The following is a 23,754-nucleotide window of genomic DNA, read 5'->3' as shown; positions in this document are numbered from 1 at the left end:
CACCTTGTTGGACCCTCGCTACCGTTCAAAAATGGTGGCCTTTTTCACACCTGCTGAGAGGGAGGCCAAAATAACGTACTATAAAAACCACCTATGTAGTCAGCTGGTCTCTGCCTTTCTGCGCCAACGTCCATCCTCAGACACTGTGGGCCCTGTGCGCTCGCGTTCCGCTGCCATGGCAGCAGGGGAGGGGTGGGGTGGTAGGAGCAGTGGCAGCTCCACCAGCAGCGGCTGCCTCAGTCTGCAGTCGATGATGAGTAGCTTTCTTCACCAGCGCAGTGAGGAAACTACTAACCAGCCGCAGCAGCAGCAGCATCAGGTGGACCTGGAGCAGGACCTCAAACAACAGGCTTAGGCCTACTTGGACAGCACCCTGCCAACCGAGGTAGACAATCCCCTTGACTACTGGGCAACGAAACTTGACCTTTGGCCCCAACTAGCTGAATTTGCCCTTGAAAGGCTGTCATGCCCGGCCAGTAGCGTGGCATCGGAGCACGTGTTTAGTGCGGCAGGAGGTATTGTAACTCCGCGGAGGACACGACTGTCCACCCAAAGTGTGGAGAGACTCACGTTTGTGAAAATGAATCAGGCGTGGATTAGTCTGGATTTCAAACCACCAGTTCCTGACACAACTGACTAAATCCGCCATGAATCATGCCCCAAACATGTGCCACTTTCAGGTCTCCTCACACTCCTGCGGTTTTCCATTTTGTCATAGGTTGCTGGCAGATTACAGGCCTCCCATAGGTGCTGCCAGGCCCCAAATCTGCCATGGGCCCCCGTACCGCCTGGTCACGCTGCTGCTGGGCCCACAGTGTGACCTGGGTCCCTGTACCGCCTCCCATTGCTCCCACTCTGCCATGTGCCACTTTGAGGTCTCCTCACACTCCTGCGGTTTTCCATTTTGTCATAGTTTGCTGGCAGATTACAGGCCTCCCATAGGTGCTGCCAGGCCCCAAATCTGCCATGGGCCCCCGTACCGCCTGGTCACGCTGCTGCTGAGCCCACAGTGTGACCTGGGTCCCTGTACCGCCTCCCATTGCTCCCACTCTGCCATGTGCCACTTTGAGGTCTCCTCACACTCCTGCGGTTTTCCATTTTGTCATAGGTTGCTGGCAGATTACAGGCCTCCCATAGGTGCTGCCAGGCCCCAAATTTGCCATGGGCCCCCGTACCGCCTGGTCACGCTGCTGCTGGGCCCACAGTGTTACCTGGGTCCCTGTACCGCCTCCCATTGCTCCCACTCTGCCATGTGCCACTTTGAGGTCTCCTCACACTCCTGCGGTTTTCCATTTTGTCATAGTTTGCTGGCAGATTACAGGCCTCCCATAGGTGCTGCCAGGCCCCAAATCTGCCATGGGCCCCCGTACCGCCTGGTCACGCTGCTGCTGAGCCCACAGTGTGACCTGGGTCCCTGTACCGCCTCCCATTGCTCCCACTCTGCCATGTGCCACTTTGAGGTCTCCTCACACTCCTGCGGTTTTCCATTTTGTCATAGGTTGCTGGCAGATTACAGGCCTCCCATAGGTGCTGCCAGGCCCCAAATCTGCCATGGGCCCCCGTACCGCCTGGTCACGCTGCTGCTGGGCCCACAGTGTGACCTGGGTCCCTGTACCGCCTCCCATTGCTCCCACTCTGCCATGTGCCACTTTGAGGTCTCCTCACACTCCTGCGGTTTTCCATTTTGTCATAGTTTGCTGGCAGATTACAGGCCTCCCATAGGTGCTGCCAGGCCCCAAATCTGCCATGGGCCCCCGTACCGCCTGGTCACGCTGCTGCTGAGCCCACAGTGTGACCTGGGTCCCTGTACCGCCTCCCATTGCTCCCACTCTGCCATGTGCCACTTTGAGGTCTCCTCACACTCCTGCGGTTTTCCATTTTGTCATAGTTTGCTGGCAGATTACAGGCCTCCCATAGGTGCTGCCAGGCCCCAAATCTGCCATGGGCCCCCGTACCGCCTGGTCACGCTGCTGCTGGGCCCACAGTGTGACCTGGGTCCCTGTACCGCCTCCCATTGCTCCCACTCTGCCATGTGCCACTTTGAGGTCTCCTCACACTCCTGCGGTTTTCCATTTTGTCATAGTTTGCTGGCAGATTACAGGCCTCCCATAGGTGCTGCCAGGCCCCAAATCTGCCATGGGCCCCCGTACCGCCTGGTCACGCTGCTGCTGGGCCCACAGTGTGACCTGGGTCCCTGTACCGCCTCCCATTGCTCCCACTCTGCCATGTGCCACTTTCAGGTCTCCTCACACTCCTGCGGTTTTCCATTTTGTCATAGTTTGCTGGCAGATTACAGGCCTCCCATAGGTGCTGCCAGGCCCCAAATCTGCCATGGGCCCCCGTACCGCCTGGTCACGCTGCTGCTGAGCCCACAGTGTGACCTGGGTCCCTGTACCGCCTCCCATTGCTCCCACTCTGCCATGTGCCACTTTGAGGTCTCCTCACACTCCTGCGGTTTTCCATTTTGTCATAGTTTGCTGGCAGATTACAGGCCTCCCATAGGTGCTGCCAGGCCCCAAATCTGCCATGGGCCCCCGTACCGCCTGGTCACGCTGCTGCTGAGCCCACAGTGTGACCTGGGTCCCTGTACCGCCTCCCATTGCTCCCACTCTGCCATGTGCCACTTTGAGGTCTCCTCACACTCCTGCGGTTTTCCATTTTGTCATAGTTTGCTGGCAGATTACAGGCCTCCCATAGGTGCTACCAGGCCCCAAATCTGCCATGGGCCCCCGTACCGCCTGGTCACGCTGCTGCTGAGCCCACAGTGTGACCTGGGTCCCTGTACCGCCTCCCATTGCTCCCACTCTGCCATGTGCCACTTTGAGGTCTCCTCACACTCCTGCGGTTTTCCATTTTGTCATAGGTTGCTGGCAGATTACAGGCCTCCCATAGGTGCTGCCAGGCCCCAAATCTGCCATGGGCCCCCGTACCGCCTGGTCACGCTGCTGCTGGGCCCACAGTGTGACCTGGGTCCCTGTACCGCCTCCCATTGCTCCCACTCTGCCATGTGCCACTTTGAGGTCTCCTCACACTCCTGCGGTTTTCCATTTTGCCATAGTTTGCTGGCAGATTACAGGCCTCCCATAGGTGCTGCCAGGCCCCAAATCTGCCATGGGCCCCCGTACCACCTGGTCACGCTGCTGCTGGGCCCACAGTGTGACCTGGGTCCCTGTACCGCCTCCCATTGCTCCCACTCTGCCATGTGCCACTTTCAGGTCTCCTCACACTCCTGCGGTTTTCCATTTTGTCATAGGTTGCTGGCAGATTACAGGCCTCCCATAGGTGCTGCCAGGCCCCAAATCTGCCATGGGCCCCCGTACCGCATGGTCACGCTGCTGCTGGGCCCACAGTGTGACCTGGGTCCCTGTACCGCCTCCCATTGCTCCCACTCTGCCATGTGCCACTTTGAGGTCTCCTCACACTCCTGCGGTTTTCCATTTTGTCATAGTTTGCTGGCAGATTACAGGCCTCCCATAGGTGCTGCCAGGCCCCAAATCTGCCATGGGCCCCCGTACCGCCTGGTCACGCTGCTGCTGAGCCCACAGTGTGACCTGGGTCCCTGTACCGCCTCCCATTGCTCCCACTCTGCCATGTGCCACTTTGAGGTCTCCTCACACTCCTGCGGTTTTCCATTTTGTCATAGTTTGCTGGCAGATTACAGGCCTCCCATAGGTGCTGCCAGGCCCCAAATCTGCCATGGGCCCCCGTACCGCCTGGTCACACTGCTGCTGGGCCCACAGTGTGACCTGGGTCCCTGTACCGCCTCCCATTGCTCCCACTCTGCCATGTGCCACTTTGAGGTCTCCTCACACTCCTGCGGTTTTCCATTTTGTCATAGGTTGCTGGCAGATTACAGGCCTCCCATAGGTGCTGCCAGGCCCCAAATCTGCCATGGGCCCCCGTACCGCCTGGTCACGCTGCTGCTGGGCCCACAGTGTGACCTGGGTCCCTGTACCGCCTCCCATTGCTCCCATTCTGCCATGTGCCACTTTCAGGTCTCCTCACACTCCTGCTGGTTTCCATTTTGTCATAGGTTGCTGTATGGCATCCCATTGCTGCTGCCTCCACCGCCACACTGTGGCTCCAAACACTGGTTTTGGCCCCGTGACTGGCCAAATGAGTGAAGTGTGCGGTGATTCTAAGATCGACGGCACTCATCTGCATGTCATACTGACTGACAGTATTATTTCTCTTCCCCAGCAGACTCCAAGGGCATTTAAATTAAAGGTACAGTGTTCTGCACTAATATTAAGTCTCTCTGAAGCCTAGAAACACCCTTTTTTAAGTTAAATTCACAGCGAATATATTCGACTCGAATCGAATATTTTCCACGAATTCGCCGAATCAGTCGAATCGAATTTTTGAATACTTCGCTCATCTCTAGTGAAAATAAAGGAAAAAATACTGAAAAAAGCTAATCCAGCCACCACATCTATGGACTGATAAACTGCAATATATACAATTTGTGTTGATAGACATTACTATCATTATAGATAAAAGCGCCTGACCTTTCTGTGAAAATAGTTATGTGTTGTAGGCATCTTTAATTTCTAAAGCTGGTCATACACATGACTGATCAAACCTTTATTTCCATTTTTTTTCCAAAATCGCAAAACTATCAAGGACATAAAATGGTCAGTTTGACTGACTTCAATGAGATGGGACTGAAAATGTCTCCAGTTAACCTGAACCTGAAACCAGATTGCTTTGGAAAAAAAATTGCCTTGGCCTTTTTTATCAAAAACTGTATTGCAGCTGTCGATTGATCTTAATTTTACAAATGCATTGAATTCTGGAGGTCTGTTGCATTAATGGGGGGTAGATTGCCTCATTTCTGCCAATTACGTTCAGTTGTATTTGTGTTTCCTGGTAGATAGAAAGTGGTTGAAATTGACTTACAATTACCATGTGCATGGCCTGCTTAAATCTAAGTGCTCTTAACCAGCTGACATTTACAAACAAATGATTCAGCGGATTAAGTCAATTTGCCAACAGTGGAAAGTGGTTACAATTGCAGGAGATGTATCACTGTAAGTTTATTTTTTACTTTTTAAAGCCTGACTTCTCTTTGAAGCTCATTCTTTACACTGATCAGCCATAACATTATGACCATCCACCATAACCCATCAGGGCATGGACTCCACCAGACTTCTGAAGGTATGCTGTAGTTTCTGGCACCAAGCCATCAGAAGCAGATGCTTTAGGTCCTGTAAGTTGTAAGGTGCTGCCTCAGTGGATCAGACTTGTTTTAGATGTTTTAGAATGAGATCTGGAGAATTTGGAGGCCAAGTCAACACTGCAAACTTTCCACTAACCTTTCTTGAATTTATCAGACTAGACCACCTTCTTCCATTTCTCCTGTGGTCCAGTTCTGATGCTCACATGCCCATTGTAGATTTGTTTGGCTGTGGACATGGGTCAGCATGGCACCCTGACTGGTCTGCATTTACTCTACTCCCTAAGAAACAAACTGCAATGCACTGTGTGTTCTGACACCATTCTGAACCAGCATTAGCTATTTCAGCAATCTGAGCTACAGTAGCTTTTCTATTGGATCAGACTACACAAGCCTGCCTTCGCTCCCCACTTACATCAATGAGCCTTGGCTGCCTGTAGGGAGCTGGAGTCCCTTTTCTCCACTGCAGGTGGCACTCCAACCACCGCAACACCTTGGCTGCCATAATTCTGGGTGTCCAGTGCGCCCCTGTGCCTTTAAGAAGGGGTGGGCTCACTCAGGCTCACCTGCCCTCAGTCTATCCATTATGATGCATGTGTTCCTATAATGAAGACTCTCAAAATTTTAGTTAGGAACTGCAGAATAACGGGGTGCCATGATGAGGCTCTGGGGCACATGCATGTATTGTATTTGCAAAGGTCAAACTAAACCCCTTGTTTTTAATGCAAACTGTTAAGACAGGACAATTCGGTTGGTAGCAGGCTGGTCAGCAAGTTGAGCTGGGAATTTTTCTTTTTATTGTTTCACAACTACACAATGCCTTCTCCATCCCATGTTACAGCTGCAATACCCATAGGAGTGATGCCATACTAGAATGTGTTACAGGGGATCAAAGTAAATTTGGCTGCAGGGGATGGAGGTCAATTTGGCTACGGGGGGGGGGGGGGGTGGATTTGACTTCAGGGGATGGAGATAGATGTGGCTGCAGGGGATGGAAGTAGATTTGACTACAGGGGATGGAGGTAAGTTCTCGGGATGTACCACTCTGAAAACTTGTCCTGAAAATTTGGCTGTTACTGAAAATAAAAAAAGTATCATGGATAGTACCCAACTGTTTTTGATAAAAGTGCACTAATAGAGCTAGAATCAAGGGGATGCAGGTAAATTTGGCTACAGGGGATAGTGGTAGATTAGGCTGTAGGGGATGGAGGTTGATTTCAGGGGGTGGGGGGGGGGTTGATTTAATTTCAGATAATGGAAGTAAATTTGGATGCAGGGAATGGAGGTGAATTTGGCTGCAGTAGGTAGAGGTAGACTTGACTACAGGGGAAAGAGGTAGATTTGACAGTAAGGGAAGGAGGTAGATTTGGCTGCAGGGGATGGAAAGAGATTTGACTGTAGGGCAAGGAGGCAGATTTGACTGTAGTGGAAGGAGGTAGGCTTGACTCCAGGGGATGGAAGTAGATTTGACTGCAGGGAGAAGGAGTTTGATTTAGTTTCAGGGATTAGAAGTAGATGTGGATGCAGTAGATGGAGGTAGACTTGGCTACAGAGGATGGAGGTAGATCTGACTACAGGGGATACATGCCAGAAATGTTATGTGAGGACATAACTAGAGATGAGTGGAGTTATTTTGCACACTGCTTAGGTGATAATTGCTTTTGTATTTTTTCACAACGCTGAAATAACAAATGCATGAATTTAGGTTTTTTCTGTTCCTCAGTATCTAACCTCAAATTGTTAACTAATGAGGGGCATTTCTTGGCACAAGAATTGGTTCACATTTTTTTAAAAGAGCTTATGTAACTCTTAGGCGCCATTTAAAGCCCGTGGCACTCCTAAAAACACATTGATCCTGCCTTTTCTATTGACTCCAATGCATTTTGCCAAATGGAAAAATGCCAGCAAAATGTCCAGGTTTTCCCAAAAATTTAGTAAAGCAAAAATTCCTAGTTTCACTCCTCCCTAGTGATGACAATGTATTGGAGGGAAAGCTGCTGGGGGTTCAAGGTCCAGGAACTACAAGCTCTTCCTATGGATACATTTATAGAAATAAAAAATATCATACCTTTTTTAATGTAGTACACCTTTATTGTCTTTGAAAAGGTTGCTCCTTCATTGTGGATAAATTTACAGGTGTAGATAATGGAAGAGGAACAGGACTGTGTGAGGCTTGGGGTCAGAGTGTATATACTGCAACTTTCATTGCTTGTCTCAGTCCCTACAATTCCTGGTGAGAATTATAAAATGTGTATATACAAGTTAAATTTTATTACACACTTTTCCAAAAAATAGACAGCAAAGGAAATCCATGGAGAAATAACTACAGGGAAATTGACAACAAAAGTTAATCTAAAGCCTATAGCAGCTGATGGATTCTAGGAATCTCTTGTCCAAAAAAACCACCTGTAAGAAAGCAGTTGACCAATCCACTGAAAACCGATATGTATATATATATATATATATATATATATAATATATATTATAGTGGATGTCAGCCAACTTAGTCACTGACTGCCTTCTTTAAAGGGTAACTCCACTTTTGTGAGAAAAAAATGCGCAAATACAAAAAAAAAAATAATATAGCGTATACAATTGTGACTCAAGTCATACTGTAATACAGCCTGGGTTAACACTGATGCGGTGCGGAATTTGCATTGGCTTTTGTGCGATTTCTGCACCACATTGTAATTGCAACCCCGATCATATAAACCGCTTGCGGGTGTGTATTTTAAGTTAACGACACCCCGAAATCAGTATGCAAAATATGGAGCGATGTGTAGAATTGGATCACGTGGGTGTGAACACCCACGTGATCCGATTCTGGTGCAGACAAAAAAAGGGTCCTGCACCTTTTTGGTGTGGATGTGGTGTGATTTGAACCATACAAAATGTATGACTCAAATTGTACTGCACAGAAATCGCATGTGATTTGCACAGGAATGCGGTGTGGTTCCTGTGCGAATCACATGCCATGTGCCGCACTGCATCAGTGTGAACCTGGGCTGAATGTTATTAAAAATTACCTTTCCTTTTCAATCTGCAGCACTGTGATTTACTGTAAAATGCAATGCAATATTACAACCTGGAAATATAATTTCCTGCTTGAGTGATTGGCTCACTGATTTTCCAAGAAAGACCTCCCCTGCAACAAAAATGTCATTTTTGGTGAGATACTCGCAAAGGGAAATCATGTCTAAAGGGATGCAGACCTTCCCAATTTCCTCATTAGGAGCCCAGCAGCTGATTGATAATTATAAAACCACTCTCATAGAGATTCATTCTCCACATAGACACAGACAAACAGCTTTTTCTTCAGAATAACAAAAGGTATGACTCTGCAACAAAGCTTGTTAAAATACCTGAAGCATACAGAGATCACCCAGAAGGGAATGTTTTTTTCTCAGCAAAGGTGGAGTTACTGTTTAAGCTAATAGAACTGTAGCATATTAAGCCTCTGCCACGGATGGAATATGAAGCCCAAGAAGGAAGCTTCACAACCCCAAATGGAAAATGTACAATGAAATAATGAAAATAAAAATGGAAAATCCAGATGCAGACAGGCTACATGAGGTGGGTGGAGCTGGGAACTCATTGAGAAGAAGTCCATGGGATTCCCAGTGATAAAAGACACCACTGCATATATCAACCCTATGGTATTCACCCAAAAGTAAGATATAAGACATAAATCCTTAATATCACATTTTGAGTTTATTAGCCCATTAAAATTAAAATGGTGTAGAGACCTTACCTGAAGATTCACTCAGAGTCCATGTCACATTAAATTTACCGATGTCATCACTACAGCATGTCAGGCTAAATGCAGGGTCATCACAGTATGTGTCCTTTTCATTCAAAGAATTAATCTGCAATGTATTAATTGTGCTGATGTTTGTGGTTCGATTCATTGGTGTACCACCAGTCGTGAGAGAGCAGGTATAATTACCTATAGAAATGGAAATTCTAAAATGTTTATATGTACCAGGAAACAGAAGATATTACCTAAGTGCTGAGTACATCTATGATTAGTCAAGAGGGACACGAGGAATCCATTTGTAATCCAAAAATTTATTGACATCAAGACAAGCAGTGGGCAGACAAATCCATGGGCCTGTTCACCCAAATCTGGATCAGGTTGGAAGGTTTTACTATTGTACCATTAGAAAGCCACCCCCCTCTTAAAGTGTAACTCAGCTTCAACATTAAATTTTTTTTATCCCTAACTGGCTAGCATTAGTAAATAGATAGGAAAGGAAGGCCCGGAGTAAGAAGAAAGAAGACCTGAATGAAGGGCCGGCATGACAGGGGTTAAAGGGGGTTGGGAGAGGCAGGGTTCCATTAGCATAAGGGGGAGTCTAAATAGTTTTAATGAAGGAGTGGGGGGGATATATGAGGGGTGGTCTTACAGGGTGTGGCAGGGGGTTTTCAGTCTGAAGAGAGTTTTCACAGGGCAAACTTTTCTCCCGCCTGCCCGTTGTTTGATGGTTTGTCTTGGTGGTGGTTGTGCCATATTAGTGCTGGGGGATGTCTGGTGGGGTGCAAGGTCCTCGTTAGTTAATGTGGGCACAAGAAAAGGCACTTTGTAGAAACCCGTCTGAGGTATGGCTTCCAGTTGTTCTGGTGGGGGTATCTGCGGTGGTGTCTCCGAGTCGGTGATGTTGCGGCTGGAGACCTAGTTAAGCAGGACGCAGGTATTCGTTTTCTTGATGCCTATTGGGACCTTGAAAGAACGTATGTTTATACTGTGTTTTCTGTTATTTAAAAAATTTGATTTATTGATGGTTGTAATAAAAGGCCGGTTTTGGGCCATTAACTCCATTTGTTGTGAGTGTGTTTACTTAGGTCAGGCATGTCCAAAGTCCGGCCCGCGGGCCATTTACGGCCCGGGGGTTGGTTTAATACGGCCCTCCAACAGCCCTCCCTGCTCTGTGTAATATGGCCCTCCCACGGCCCTCCCTTCTATGGCAGACAGTCTTCTGCTTGAGAGCAGAGGGCAGTGCGCATGCCTGACTGCGGCGCGTTCTCCCTGGTCTGTGTATATGCGGCTGTCGCACGGCCCTCCCTTCTGTGGCAGACAGTCTTCTGCTTGAGAGCAGTGCGCATGCGTGACTGCGCCGCGCTGGGAGCGACAGAGGGCGGTGACGTCAGAGCCGGGCTTCCAGCGTGAAGTGTGTTTCTCTTCCCCTCCCGGCTGCCGAGAAGAGACTTCAGCTCCAGCTACCTTTTTCACCCTTCACATTAGTGCAGGTAAGTTTTTTTAAAATTTATTTTCAATGCATTGTGAAAACTCAGCTGTCAGTTGATCTTAATGTTATGAAATGAAAAGTATGTCGTTTGCAATTAACTTGGCATAAAATAATTTATTTGCATTTAATTGCAATGCTTCAAATAATGTTCGGAAAAATATTCGGCCCTCCACCATGTTCACGTCATCCAATCTGGCCCTCTTTGAAAAAAGTTTGGACACCCCTGACTTAGGTTAAGGATGGGGGGTAGGTATTGGTTTAGTGGTACTTACAAGCCATCTTTAGTCCCCTGGTCAGGCATATTATACTGTATTTACTTGTTTTAAACTTTTTTTTACATTTTATCAGTTGCTGCCTGGTTTCTGCCTAGGCCAAAATAATGTCATAAATCCCATTTTTTTCCTTTCATCTCGAGGTGGGGCTTTCTCAGCTAAGCACACCCTCCCGGCTCCAAGATGTAAATGCTACATGAATCATCTGCTCTTACTCAAGATGACCATGGCTAGAAATGCTAGGGGGGTATTTTTCAAAGTGATTTCTCAGCAAAATAAAGCACAGAGTCATGGATGGATGGGTGAGTTTTCTTATTAAAATGTAATGAAATAGGCTTTTTGGTTTGCGCTGCTCAGATTCAGTTTAATTCCGCTTTACGCTTGTCACAAACCTGGGAAGCTCAAATTTGGCACATAATAGAAAAAAAAAATCTGCATTTAGACTATGGACATTAACCACTTACCCTCCTGAGGATTTACCCCCCTTCCTTACTAGTTCATTTTTTGCACTACGGCGCTGAAATGTACATGAAATGTACATTCTTTTTTTCCCACGAATAGAGCTTTCTTTTGGTGGTATTTGATCCCTTGTGCATTTTTTATTTTTTGCGCTATAAAAAAAAGACTGACAATTTTGACAAAAAAAACAATATTTTTGACTTTTTGCTATTAAACATGTCCAGTAAAAAATTTTAAAAACCTAATTTCGTCATAAATTTAGGCCAAAATGTACTCTGCTACATGTCTTTGCTAAAAAAAAAAGCCAAATACATGTAAATAATTGGTTTACTTGAAAGTCAGTGTTTACTAATGATGGTACAGATACTGGACTTTTTTTTCTTTTTTTTTACTAGTAATGGCGGCGATCAGCGACTTATTGCAAGACTGCAGCGGCATTTTGACACTGGCAGGAACTGACTTGGTGTCACTGACATCCCCAGTGACACCAATACAGTGATCAGTGCTAATAAAAAGCACTGACACTGTACTAATGGCACTGGGCAAGAAGGAGTTAACATGTGGGGCGATCAAAGGGTTAACTGTGTGCTATTTCACAGTATGCTGTGTGTGTGCTTTCAACCGTAAGCATACTGCTTTGTATGGCTCTGCTATGCAGAGCCATACAAAGCAGTGTGCTGGAGCTGACAGAGGAGAGAACTGTATTGTGTACATACAGTTCTCTCCCCCTGTCAGTAATACCCGACGATCACTGGGTGCCGGCAAGTAATCACCAGGCGTGACCTGGAGATTGACGGCCGAGGCCGTGAATAGCAGCACAGGTAGGGCACGCACGCGACCCCTACCCAGAAGTGCAAGATCACATATATATATTAGTGATTTTGCGCAGCCCTGACACCCTGTTGCAGTATTTCTGCTATAGGGCGGCGGGAAAGCAGTTAAAGGAGAATTTCAGTTTGCAAAAAACTATAAATGTATATTTCCCCCTATTTACTAAGCAGCTTTCCCTCCTTATTTAATCATTTATTTGAGGTTTTCTACCTTAAAATGAAGAAAACAAAAGATGAAATGTGACCGTTCTTGTTTTTTTGTATCTGGCTTTGCACTGGCCTCTGGGAGGAGTCAGGCAGAGGGAGCACATCACTGCAGCTATGACCACTCAACAGTGACATCACCCCTATCAAAGCTAATGCACACTGCTGTGCCTAAATGTGAACAGTAAAAGACAGAAAACATGCAGATAATAAGTGTTGCATGCGTTGCGGTTCAGATTAAACTTCACAGCATAAGACCCTAGTCAGCTATCCTTTCACACTCTTCATTGCTCCTGTAAGGGTGAGTAGTACCAACACACATAGTACAACACACATTATCACCTACTACTATAAAAAATGCAGCAAGTCAGTTCTACTCACTGCGAAACAACATTGCATTTACACATAGACAGGTAGAGAGCAAGAAAAAAACATATAGTTGAGAGTCTTCGGAATCACCGTTCCTCCTGGGGGGGCATTCTTAGCAGTGACTCTAGCTGTTAAGAAGAAATGGAGACTAGAAGATGGGACAGAACCAGGTAAGTCTGCAATTCCGCTTTAAAGTATTTTCATATTCTAATCAAACAGTAAAAGAGTGTTAAAACAAGCCATCACTGACCCCTGTAGCTGCATGTACTGTGGTGAAGTTAATCCTCAAAGAATATAACAGAGACTCTGAAACTGGGTTTTACCCATTCACACCAGATGCAGTGGGATTACTTTTTGAATGCAATTCAACTGCACAGACAGTCCAAAATCCATCTCATCCTATGGACATAGTTTACACCATTGCAGTGCAGTGCAGTGCACTAATAAAAAACTACATCAGGCTGCATTTTTCTGCAATGCAAATGAACAGAAACATGCACAAATGCACAAAAATGCACCACAATGCAATGCAGTGCAAATAAAAGCCCAAAGAATGAAGAAGACGAAAGTGACCTCAAGAGAAATGCAAGCTTAGTAAATATGCGCTGCAAATGCATGTAAAAACATGCGTCAAATGTACAGTATGTGACAGAGCATGCAGTAAATGCAAAGTTTCTGGTGTCAATGTCTCCCTAAAGAAAACATTCTTACCTCTAAGCATAATCTATTCTGTAATCCTTTTGCATGCTGTGATGTATTAAAAAAGAAAAATCTTATAATGATTAATTACTAAATTAATCTTTCTTTTTATATTACAGCAACATTTATATTTTAGAGCATAGTGCAGGCAGAGCAGTGAGTCTGCAGGGAACATGGATATAGGATGAGTGCTGCCAGAGCTGCTTTTTCATTTTAAATCCTGCAGGCAAAGGATTTAAAATAATTCCAACATCATTCAATTCACTTTAAAGCTAAACTCCAGCCTTACTTTCAGTTTTGCTCACTCTGAATTCACTGCACACTGGGAGTTTCTCACAGTGTGCATTAGAAGCTGCAGCAATTAAGATATCCCTACTTATTTCCAGGTGAGAGGACATCCAGCATTACGTAGCACTTTTCTACAATCAATGATCTGTCTGCACTGGATAGAAAAGCACAAAGACCCAATGATGATATCACGGTCTCTGAAGTAAGTTATGTAATGAAACTGAGAGGTTTTATTTAAAAAAGCCTTTAGCATGTCGATGAGGTTGAGGGAGGCAGGAACCAGGAAAGCTTTAAATGACATCTACGGATGCTTTCACACTGCCGCACTGTGGTTTGGCCACAGTGCGGGTGCAGCGCAATGTATCTGCGGCTTTTGAGCAGGTTAACTGCTTTATCACAGACTTCTATTAGATGAGATGTTTTTGGTGCATTTTTTGAAAGCGCACTAAAAGTCCCAGATCCAGTATCTTTGGTGCACTTTCAGAAAACACACCAAAAAAGCCTGATCTAATAGAAGTCTATGGGAAAGTGCAGGTAGCCTGCACAAAAATGGCAGGTACACTGTCACGCTGCACCAGCGCTGGCAGTGTGAAAGCACCCTAGGTGTTACAAAAAACATCAAATCAAATATACTGAACTATCCCATTTTCATTCAGGTCCATAAATATTGGGACATCGACACAATTCTAACATTTTTGGCTCTATACACCACTACAATGGATTTGAAATGAAACGAACAAGATGTGCTTTAACTGCAGACTGTGAACTTTAATATGAAGGTATTTACATCCAAATCAGGTGAACGGTGTAGGAATTACAACAGTTTGCATATGTGTCTCCCACTTGTTAAGGGACCAAAAGTAATGGGACAGAATAATAATCATAAATCAAACTTTCACTTTTTAATACTTGGTTGCAAATCCTTTGCAGTCAATTACAGTCTGAAGTCTGGAACCCATAGACATCACCAGACGCTGGGTTTCATCCCTGGTGATGCTCTGCCAGGCCTCTACTGAAACTGTCTTCAGTTCCTGCTTGTTCTTGGGGCATTTTCCCTTCAGTTTTGTCTTCAGCAAGTGAAATGCATGCTCAATCGGATTCAGGTCAGGTGATTGACTTGGCCATTGCATAATATTCCACTTCTTTCCCTTAAAAAACTCCTTGGTTGCTTTTGCAGTATGCTTTGGGTCATTGTCCATCTGCACTGTGAAGCGGCGTCCAATGAGTTGTGAAGCATTTGGCTGAATATGAGCAGATTATATTGCCCGAAACACTTAAGAATTCATCCTGCTGCTTTTGTCAGCAGTCACATCATCAATAAATACAGGAGAAGCAGTTCCATTGGCAGCCATACATGCCCACGCCATGACACTACCACCACCATGCTTCACTGATGAGGTGGTATGCTTAGGATCATGAGCAGTTCCTTTCCTTCTCCATACTCTTCTCTTCCCATCACTCTGGTACAAGTTGATCTTGGTCTCATCTGTCCATAGGATGTTGTTCCAGAACTGTGAAGGCTTTTTTAGATGTCGTTTGGAAAACTCTAATCTGGCCTTCCTGTTTTTGAGGCTCACCAATGATTTACATCTTGTGGTGAACCCTCTGTATTCACTCTGGTGAAGTCTTCTCTTGATTGTTGACTTTGACACACATACACCTACCTCCAGGAGAGTGTTCTTGATCTGGCCAACTGTTGTGAAGGGTGTTTTCTTCACCAGGAAAAGAATTCTTCGGTCATCCACCACAGTTGTTTTCCGTGGTCTTCCGGGTCTTTTGGTGTTGCTGAGCTCACCGGGGCGTTCCTTCTTTTTAAGAATGTTCCAAACAGTTGTTTTGGTCATGCCTAATGTTTTTGCTATCTCTCTGATGGGTTTGTTTTGTTTTTTCAGCCTAATGATGGCTTGCTTCACTGATAGTGACAGCTCTTTGGATCTCATCTTGAGAGTTGACAGCAACAGATTCCAAATGCAAATAGCACACTTGAAATGAACTCTGGACCTTGTATCTGCTCATTGTAATTGGCATAATGAGGGAATAACACACACCTGGCCATGGAACAGCTGAGAAGCCAATTGTCCCATTACTTTTGGTCCCTTAACAAGTGGGAGGCACATATGCAAACTGTTGTAATTCCTACACCGTTCACCTGATTTGGATGTAAATACCCTCAAATTAAAGCTGACAGTATGCAGTTAAAGCACATCTTGTTCATTTCATTTCAAATCCATTGTGGTGGTGTAAAAATTTTAGAATTGTGTCGATGTCCCAATATTTATGGACCTGACTGTACACCACTAAGAAAAAAAACACCCTGTAAAATAAAGAAAAAAGTTCTTTTTTTGTTTCAAGTAAACATTTCACCAAAACCGCTAAAGTGGTTTCAACCACCTTCAGCTTGCAGCCCCCCCCCCCCCTCAGCCCCGCCTAATACTTACTTGAACCTGATCTCGATCCAGCAATGTGCATGAGAACAGTCGGCTCTCTCCCTCCTCACTGGTTCAGAGAGAGCAGTGAGCTGCTGTTAATCACAGCCAATGAGGAAGAAGTGTGAGGTGGGGAAGAGCCATGTTCTGTGTGTCATATGGACTCGAGAAGAACAGGATAAGGGCTGCTCTGTGCAAACCCATAATTTGTTTGTTATTATTTTTATAATGTTTTACCTTTTACAATCACTTTAATAAGTACAGTTCGGAGTTTCTGCAGCAACATAATTTTGGCAATGGTGTATCAGTCATCTTACCGCAAAATCAATTTAGCTGACATTTTGCTATGACTGATGACCTGCATGTGACTTAATATATCTGCTTTCTAACATTTACTTTTACTGTTGTGACATTTCTCCCTGAAATAAACTTTTAAAATCTTTCACCATGAGCAGAGGTTGCAGTTTTTACTTATCAGTTGATGGAGAATGCGGGTCACAACTTTGTATTTCACTTCTTTTGTTCCAGGGGTATAAACAAACAGAAAACATTGCTTACTCACAGCCTAATGTCACAGATGTGTTTTAGAACCGTAGTGAATCTTAACTCACCTTTATCAGTATCACTAACATTTCTTATCATCAGTGTATATTGCACCATTGTGTCTTGCTGAGTGGAAGAGGTGCTGTATTTTTGATTGTCTGAAATTGGCTTTGTCCAGTTCAAATACCAAGAAATGTTGCCAGCCGCACTGAACTTACAATTAATTGTTACTGTGTCTCCTTGGAAAATGGTGAATTGTGGAGAAATTGTTATATTTGACTTTACTATAAGAAAAAAAAAAGATGTGATTAAAGCAAATGTAAACTTAATCACTAAAATGTCATATAAATGTTAACATGGTAATACAATTTAAAAATTTTTGTTTAATTTTATGAAATCTTTAGTTTTTACTAAAAATAATATTAGGTAACCCTGTCATGAAGGTCCTTGTTCAGGCACTTCCATTCCGCAGTGGCAACTCTATTATAATTGTGCTCATGCAGTGTTACCCTGTCACATGCCCCTGGTTGAAGCTCTAAGGCAGGGTTTCTCAACTAGGGTTCCTCCAGAGGTTACTATGGGTTCCTTGAGTAATGAGAAAGGTCTGCCTCTCAGATATGTTCCCACTGACACCAATGAGACTGCCTCTCAGATATGTTCCCACTGACACCAATGAGTATGCCTCTCAGATAAGTTCCCACTGACACCAATGATCTTTTAAGCTATCTGTAAGTGGGTAATTATTCCCAATGACTACAAGCGTAAGGAGCATTCTAACCACTGACCATCACACTAATGTATCATGATTTGTAGATATAGTCATTTTTAATAGGGGTTCCCTGAAACTTATTTCAAGGGTTCCTCTATGTTGAAAAGGTTGATAAAGGTTACTATGTGGAGAACACATTGTACAGGAATAGTATTCATCTTTGTAATCAGAAAGCCGGTGCAGAGAAATGATGTGCAGCTCTTGCTAAAGCAAATTCATATAATGCATATAAACCAAATGTCAACCAGTTGGGGTTTACATCAACTTCAGGTAAAAAAAAAGAATTAAAATCCATATAGCTGCTGTGTGAATCCTATGTGAATCCTATCATTGGTACAATTGAGTACTGTACTGTCAGGTAATGTCCCCTTCTTCAAGGTCCAAGCATTACTACAGTAGTACTGCTTGGACCTCTAAGAAGGGGACATAACCCGAAAGCTTGTCCTGAAAATTGTATGTTAGTGCAAAAAAAAAGTATAACGGACAGTACTCAATTGTTTCTGTTGCAAGTGCACTCATATGGCTACAATCAACTCAATCATGATTTGTAAAATGCTTCAACCAAATGGCTGGCCATACACTCGCTATACATTTAGGATGGATGAATCTGCCACTGTGCCAATTGTATTTTGACAGCCAGCCCCTCCAGCTGTCAAAATACTCAAGCAACAGTTAAATCTGATTGGTTGTAACTACTTTTTGGATGACAGTTTTCACCTCGCTCCTTCGATTTTTCAATCAAGGGATGTTCAGCGAGAGGCAGCTGACAAGGCCACCCACTGAGTAAATTTTGTTTGGTTTCTGAGGAACCATCCAAAATTCGTTCAGTTATGTCCAGCTAAAGTGGTTCTAAAGCCAAAAGGTGTTTTACCTTAATGTATCACTTTCTTTAAGGTAGAAAACCTTCCACTAGTTGTTCCCCCCACCTCCCTCCCTAAATACTTACCTGAGTCCTGTATCGATCCAGCACTGTGCCCATCTACTGGTTCTCTCTTCCCTCTAACAGGCTCAAAGACAGCAGGGGGAGCTATTAGCTCCTGCTACTGACAATCCTGTTACTGGGGACAGGGCCAAGCTGCACTGTGTATGTCTATAGATGCATACAGTCAGGCTCAAGAGTGAGCCCACAGGTGCACCACTATAGGTAGTAGCTTCCTTTGGAGGCATGCAAAAAAGAGGAGGGGCCAAAAACATCAGTCGGGGACTCCAGAAGAGGAGGTTCAGGGCTGCTCAGTGCAATACCATTGCACAGAACAGATAAGTAAACCATGGTAATATAGCCTTTACAACCACTTTAAGCGCTACGCTCTAAGAAATAAACAAAGAAGTCTGCACTTGAGTCTTCTGCACTTTAAAATTCAGGGAAATTAAAACCATTTAAAACGGCGGGGGTAGCAGATGTAGTTAGCAAACTTATAATGATTGTAAACCTGTTAATAGTTGGAGTGAGCATGTCTTAGTGGTGGTCAAATCCAGGTCAAACTAGGCTAGGCTGGATGACTCAGCAGGCTGGGCCTCTATGGCCTCCATCTAGTTCTAGATGGAACCTTCCAGAAGCTAGTGGGCTGAGGGGAGGAGACCTAGATCTGCATATTCATGGAAGGCTGACCAATCACAGGCTGGAGGTCCTGGTAGTGTGGCAGACTGCCCCTGGATATAAGTCTAGTAGAAAATGGATTACTGAAGTTGCTTCTGTGTAGCCTGGGAGGGAACCCCAGCAAGGGGGTTCTGCCTCTGGACTGGAGGTTGCAGGAAAGGAAGCTGACAGAGGGAGCTTCACTACCTTACAGTCCACCAGGGAAGGACAGACTGGAAGCGTGGACAGAAACTTGCTCAGTGAGAGACCTGAACGCAGTTTACCCAGAGCTACAGGATACAAGGACAGCGTGAGTACCTCTACACCCCTAGGGTCAATAGGAAAGAGGGCTGCTGGGTTCAATACATAACCAGTTCTCACTGGGACAGTGCTGTATGGCTGTCTTGGAATCTCTTGCTCCAGGGTACTCTTCAAAGGACAGCCAGGCGGATGGGGATTTCCTAGCTGGGGTCTGAAGAGAGTTCACTTAGAGGAGATCAGGTGCTCCCAACAGAGACTGTGCTATTGATTTGTTAATCGTCTCCCGTCTGCCATATAAGGAAAAGTTCTCTGGTTCTGGGAGGATGTCATATGACCACCTCCCACTCTAGCTGCATATGCGTGCCCCCAGGGGTGCGTGGCACGGCGACCAATGGTGTCCCAGGGACAAAGCGGATCACCGACCACAGGAAAGAGCCAATAACGTAGGCTGTATCATGTGATCAGCTGTGTCCAATCACAGCTGATCATATGTAAACAGGAAGTGCCAATTATCGGTAGTCCTCTCCTCATGCTGATGATCAGTGTAGCCCCATCAATGCCACCTGTCAGTGCCCATAATTGCCACCTGTCAGTGCCCATCAATGCCACATACCAGTGCCCATCAGTGCACATCAATGCCACATATCAGTGGCCATCAGAGCTGCCTTTCAGTGCTGTCTATCAGTGCCAGTCAGGACCGCCTATCAGTGCCGGTCAGTGTCGCCTATCAGTGCCAGTCAGTGCCACCTATCAGTGCCCATTAGTGCCGCCTAACAGTTCAGATCAATGCCAGTCAGTGCCGCCTACCAGTGCCCATCAGTGCTGCCTAACAGTGCCATGTGTGCTGCCTTTCAGTGCCCATCAATGAAGCCTGTCAATGCCCACCAGTGATGCCTGTCAATGCCCATCAGTGCCTTCTCATCAGTGCTGCCTATCAGTGCCATCAGCGCAGCCTATCAGTGCCCATCATGGCAGCCTCATTAGTGCACATTAGTGCACATTAGTGAAGGAGAAAAATGATTTATTTACAACATTTTAGAACAGATACTAATTCCGAATTTTCAGTCTATTTTAGTTTGTTTAGCAAAAAATAGAAACCCAGTGGAGAATTAAATACCACCAAAAGAAAGCTCTATCTGTCTCAAACAATGATAAAACTTTTGTTTGGGTACAGTGTTGCATGACCGCACAATTGTCATTCAAAGTGTGACATCTGACAATTGGCCTGGGCACAAAGGGGGTGAAAGTGCCCAGTAGGCAAGTGGTGACGAGATTGTGGCACTCCGGCTGGAGTAGAAAGTTCAGGATCTACCTTTTTGTACATAATCAGGAAGTTTGTACTGCAGCTAAAATTGGGCATCCCATATATCCCTAAACCCTATCCATATTGTTTATCCCCTAAGTAAAACAACAAAAACAAGCTATTGGACTGGATACTGACTCTGACTGGAAGGCTGAAATGCATGTTGCCTGGCTGTACAGGATGTAGGGGGACCCAGCGGCTCCTTCAAGGGTGAGCACTAAATAAAATAAAAAGATATACTTATCTGCTCTTCTTAGGTTTCCCACCAGTGCTGTCCGCTTCTCCTTCATACGGGTGCTCCCTCAACAAGCCATCTGCTGAGGGAGCACCCATGTAGGCGCACTCCCTAGCTCGACTGTGTGCATCCATAGACACACACAGCATAGTCAGCCACTTTCTCAGCTCCCTTCTCACAGGATCTGACTGACAGCAGCAAGAGCGCATGGCTCCTGCAGCTGTCAGTGTAGCCTGCAAATTCAGAAAGAGAGAGCAGCACTGCTGCAGACGTGCACAGCTCTGGATCAAAAGAGAACACAGGTAAATGTTTAGGGAGGGGTACAGGTAGTGGAAGGTTTTTTTATCTTAATGCACAGGATTAGAACAGCTGTCAGGTTTTTATTGCTGTCTTTGCCCACATCAGGGAGAATCACCCTCTCTATTTGTCCTGTTTAACTATATCACTGAGAATGAAAGTGAAAGAAAACAACACATTTTGGGTTGTCACCAGAATAGCACTAGAGGGGAAATCTTCCAATGGGTATACTACTTCTGGTGACCCTGTTGACAACCAGAAATGCCCTCTTTTTGGGTATATACTTTCACTCTCTGTTTTGGCTATAGGTCATAAAGTGAAGGGAAGTCTCCCCAATGGGACAAGGCAAAAAAGCTTTACTTTATCCAAAATGAAAGTAAGTTCTGTCTTTAGTTCTACTTTAATTGTTATTTCACAGCTAACTGATCTGTCCTCAGTAGCTCAACAGTCTTTTCAGCATCTTAGCTCTCAGGGCTACCCACCACTTCCACTGTCACAGCATACGAGAGCTGAAAGATGGGGTCTATTAGTGAAAAAAATGAAACCTCTAGTAGCGATAATGAAAATCTTTATAATATTTAATATATGACATGTTAGTACGCCTGCACTCAAACCTTAATACATACTGACTTTTTATAGAATTGCAACTAGCTATATTGTCAGCTAAGGAGACACTGAGAATTTGTACGGCCCAAAGTGGACTGCATTAGGCATACGTGGTTAATTTCAGTGCTGGCCAGGATAACCAGAAGCTCAGAGGTCAATAATTCTAGAAAGCTAAAACATGGAGGATTTAGCATCCCTCTAGATAGCCAGGGAGAGCTAATGTTCAATTTTTAGTCAGAGGCTGGAGTAGCAGTCTGGTTGTAATAGTTAGCAGTGTTAAATTTGGGTCAGGGCTGAGAGGCTCAGCAGGTCAATTCCCTGATACCTCCCCCTGCTCTAGAATCTTGGAGAAGATTCTAGAAGCAGTGGGCTGGGTGAGGAGGGGCTGGCCTGCACACATAAGGGACCCTGGCCAATCCCAAGGCAGGAGGCTTGGCATGGGGCCAAGGCAACCCTTAAATGTAACAGAGCCTTCTCAGCAGCAGGGGAGTTCAGGTGGAAGATGGAATGAGAGGGCTGAGGTGCAGGAGCCTGGGAGGGGGCCCAGTTGGGAAGAGGCTCAACTCCAGGCAGTGGTGCTGGAGAGGAGGAAAGCTGAAACCTTGTTGCCCCCAGCGCGAGGACCACCTGTGTAGCAGGGAAGGAGCCAGCCCAGCAGAAGTGTCATGCACCGCCTGGCGGCGTCTCTAGCAGCCCACAGCACGGGGTTCCTCAGGGCGCGGGGTCTAAGTTCCAATCTGCTTACTCACCAGGGCCCCTGATGGTGGGGATGGACTTGGAGTAGACTGAGACCAGGTCATGACCCCTGAGTACGTCCGGCAATGGTAGAGAGCGCCGTCAGGGGTGTGCGGGAAAGGAGCCTGACGTGAAGAGGCTGGCAAGACTGGTAACAGGAACAGATCCATGCGGGATGGATCATCGGGGTCACGTAAGGCGTAGTCAGGCAGGCCAGGTCAGCAACGTGCAGGCAGCGAGGTACCGGAGGAGCAGGCAGAGAATGGTCAGGGTCACGAGCTGGGTTCAGCAACTAATGGGCAGCGCGGTACAGAGGATTAGGCAGAAGGATGGTCAGGCAAGCCAGGGGTTAAGCAGGAGACAATCAGCAGGGTCAGGAACAATGCAGAGGTTGGCAACAGAAGCTTCACAGGATCAGATAACAGGAACCGAATAATAAAGACCAAACGGCAATTGACTGACCTCCTGTCCCATTTAAATAGTGCGCCCTGCGCTGTCATTGGTGACAGGCGCGTGTCCGCGATCGCAATAGCGCGTGCGCGCCCGTCGCGATCGCCCAGGTCCCGCTGCTCGCACCGATCCCTGACAAGAAGGCGTGAAAACAGCTACCCACCCACCAGCTCATATGAACAGGACTGAGTGATTAATCCTACACCCCCTGGGCCAGTTAAGGGGAAGGAGAACTCTGGTGGGAAACTGGATTAACTTCTTGCCTTGGACTGTTCACCTGTTCAGCATAATGTTTTCAGCCATGCTGTCAGACTCCTTCCAGAACAATGCCTTGGTAGTTAGCCTGAGATACAGGTCCGATGGAAAACTGTTCAACCTGAGAAGACTCCAGGCTGTCACCAAGGTAAAGGAGACTGTACTACGAGACATCCTTTTTGCTAATGACTGAGCCCTAAATGCTAGATCAGAGGAAGAAAGAAAGCCAGTGTGGACAAATTTACAGCAGCATGCGGCAACGTCGGCCTCCTCATCGACACAAATAAGACCAAAGTGATGAATCAGCCAGCTCTGAAAGCCCAACACCAAGCACCTACCATCACAGTGAAGGGACAAAAGCTGCAAGTAGTGGACCAATTTACATACCTTGGCAGCACCATATCATGCGCAGTGACAATTGACATCGAGGTCACCTGCAGATTAGCCAAGGAAAGCTCTTCATTTGGCAGACTACTGACCAATGCGTGGGACTGCCGTGGAATAAGCCTTGCCACAAAACTCAAAGTCTACCGAGCAGTAGTGCTAACTACTCTGATGTATGCCAGTGAGACTTGGACTTTATACAGGAGGCATGCTAGGCAATTGAATCACTTCCACATGAACTGCCTCCGCAGACGTCTGAGGATCTGTTGGCAGGACAAGGTTTTAGATACAGATGTCCTCCCTAGAGCAGGACTGCCATCAGTTCACACCATGCTGATGAAAGCCCTGACACGCTGGGCAGGCCATGTTGC

The 23,754-nt window shown here is 45.9% G+C and overlaps 1 protein-coding gene across 1 annotated transcript in view; it reads right to left on the bottom strand.

Moving 5' to 3' along the window:
• The window catches only part of LOC149447647 (adhesion G protein-coupled receptor F5-like), a 183,969-nt gene that overhangs the window by 109,026 nt on the left and 51,189 nt on the right, over positions 1–23,754 (bottom strand). Inside the window, exons 6-8 of the mRNA XM_089652272.1 lie at positions 16,581–16,796; positions 8,928–9,122; positions 7,245–7,406 (exon numbers count right to left, since the gene is read on the bottom strand). Coding sequence (XP_089508398.1) covers positions 7,245–7,406; positions 8,928–9,122; positions 16,581–16,796 — 573 coding nt within the window. The remainder of the gene's footprint in view (positions 1–7,244; positions 7,407–8,927; positions 9,123–16,580; positions 16,797–23,754) is intronic.

The sequence above is a fragment of the Staurois parvus genome, unplaced genomic scaffold, assembly GCF_062004578.1.
Source record: "Staurois parvus isolate SC_StPar_1 unplaced genomic scaffold, SC_StPar_1.0 ptg000678l, whole genome shotgun sequence".
In the NCBI taxonomy this organism is placed as follows: Eukaryota; Metazoa; Chordata; class Amphibia; order Anura; family Ranidae; genus Staurois; species Staurois parvus.
The sequence above is the reverse complement of the archived record's forward strand: the minus strand, read 5'-3'. Positions and strand labels throughout refer to the sequence as shown.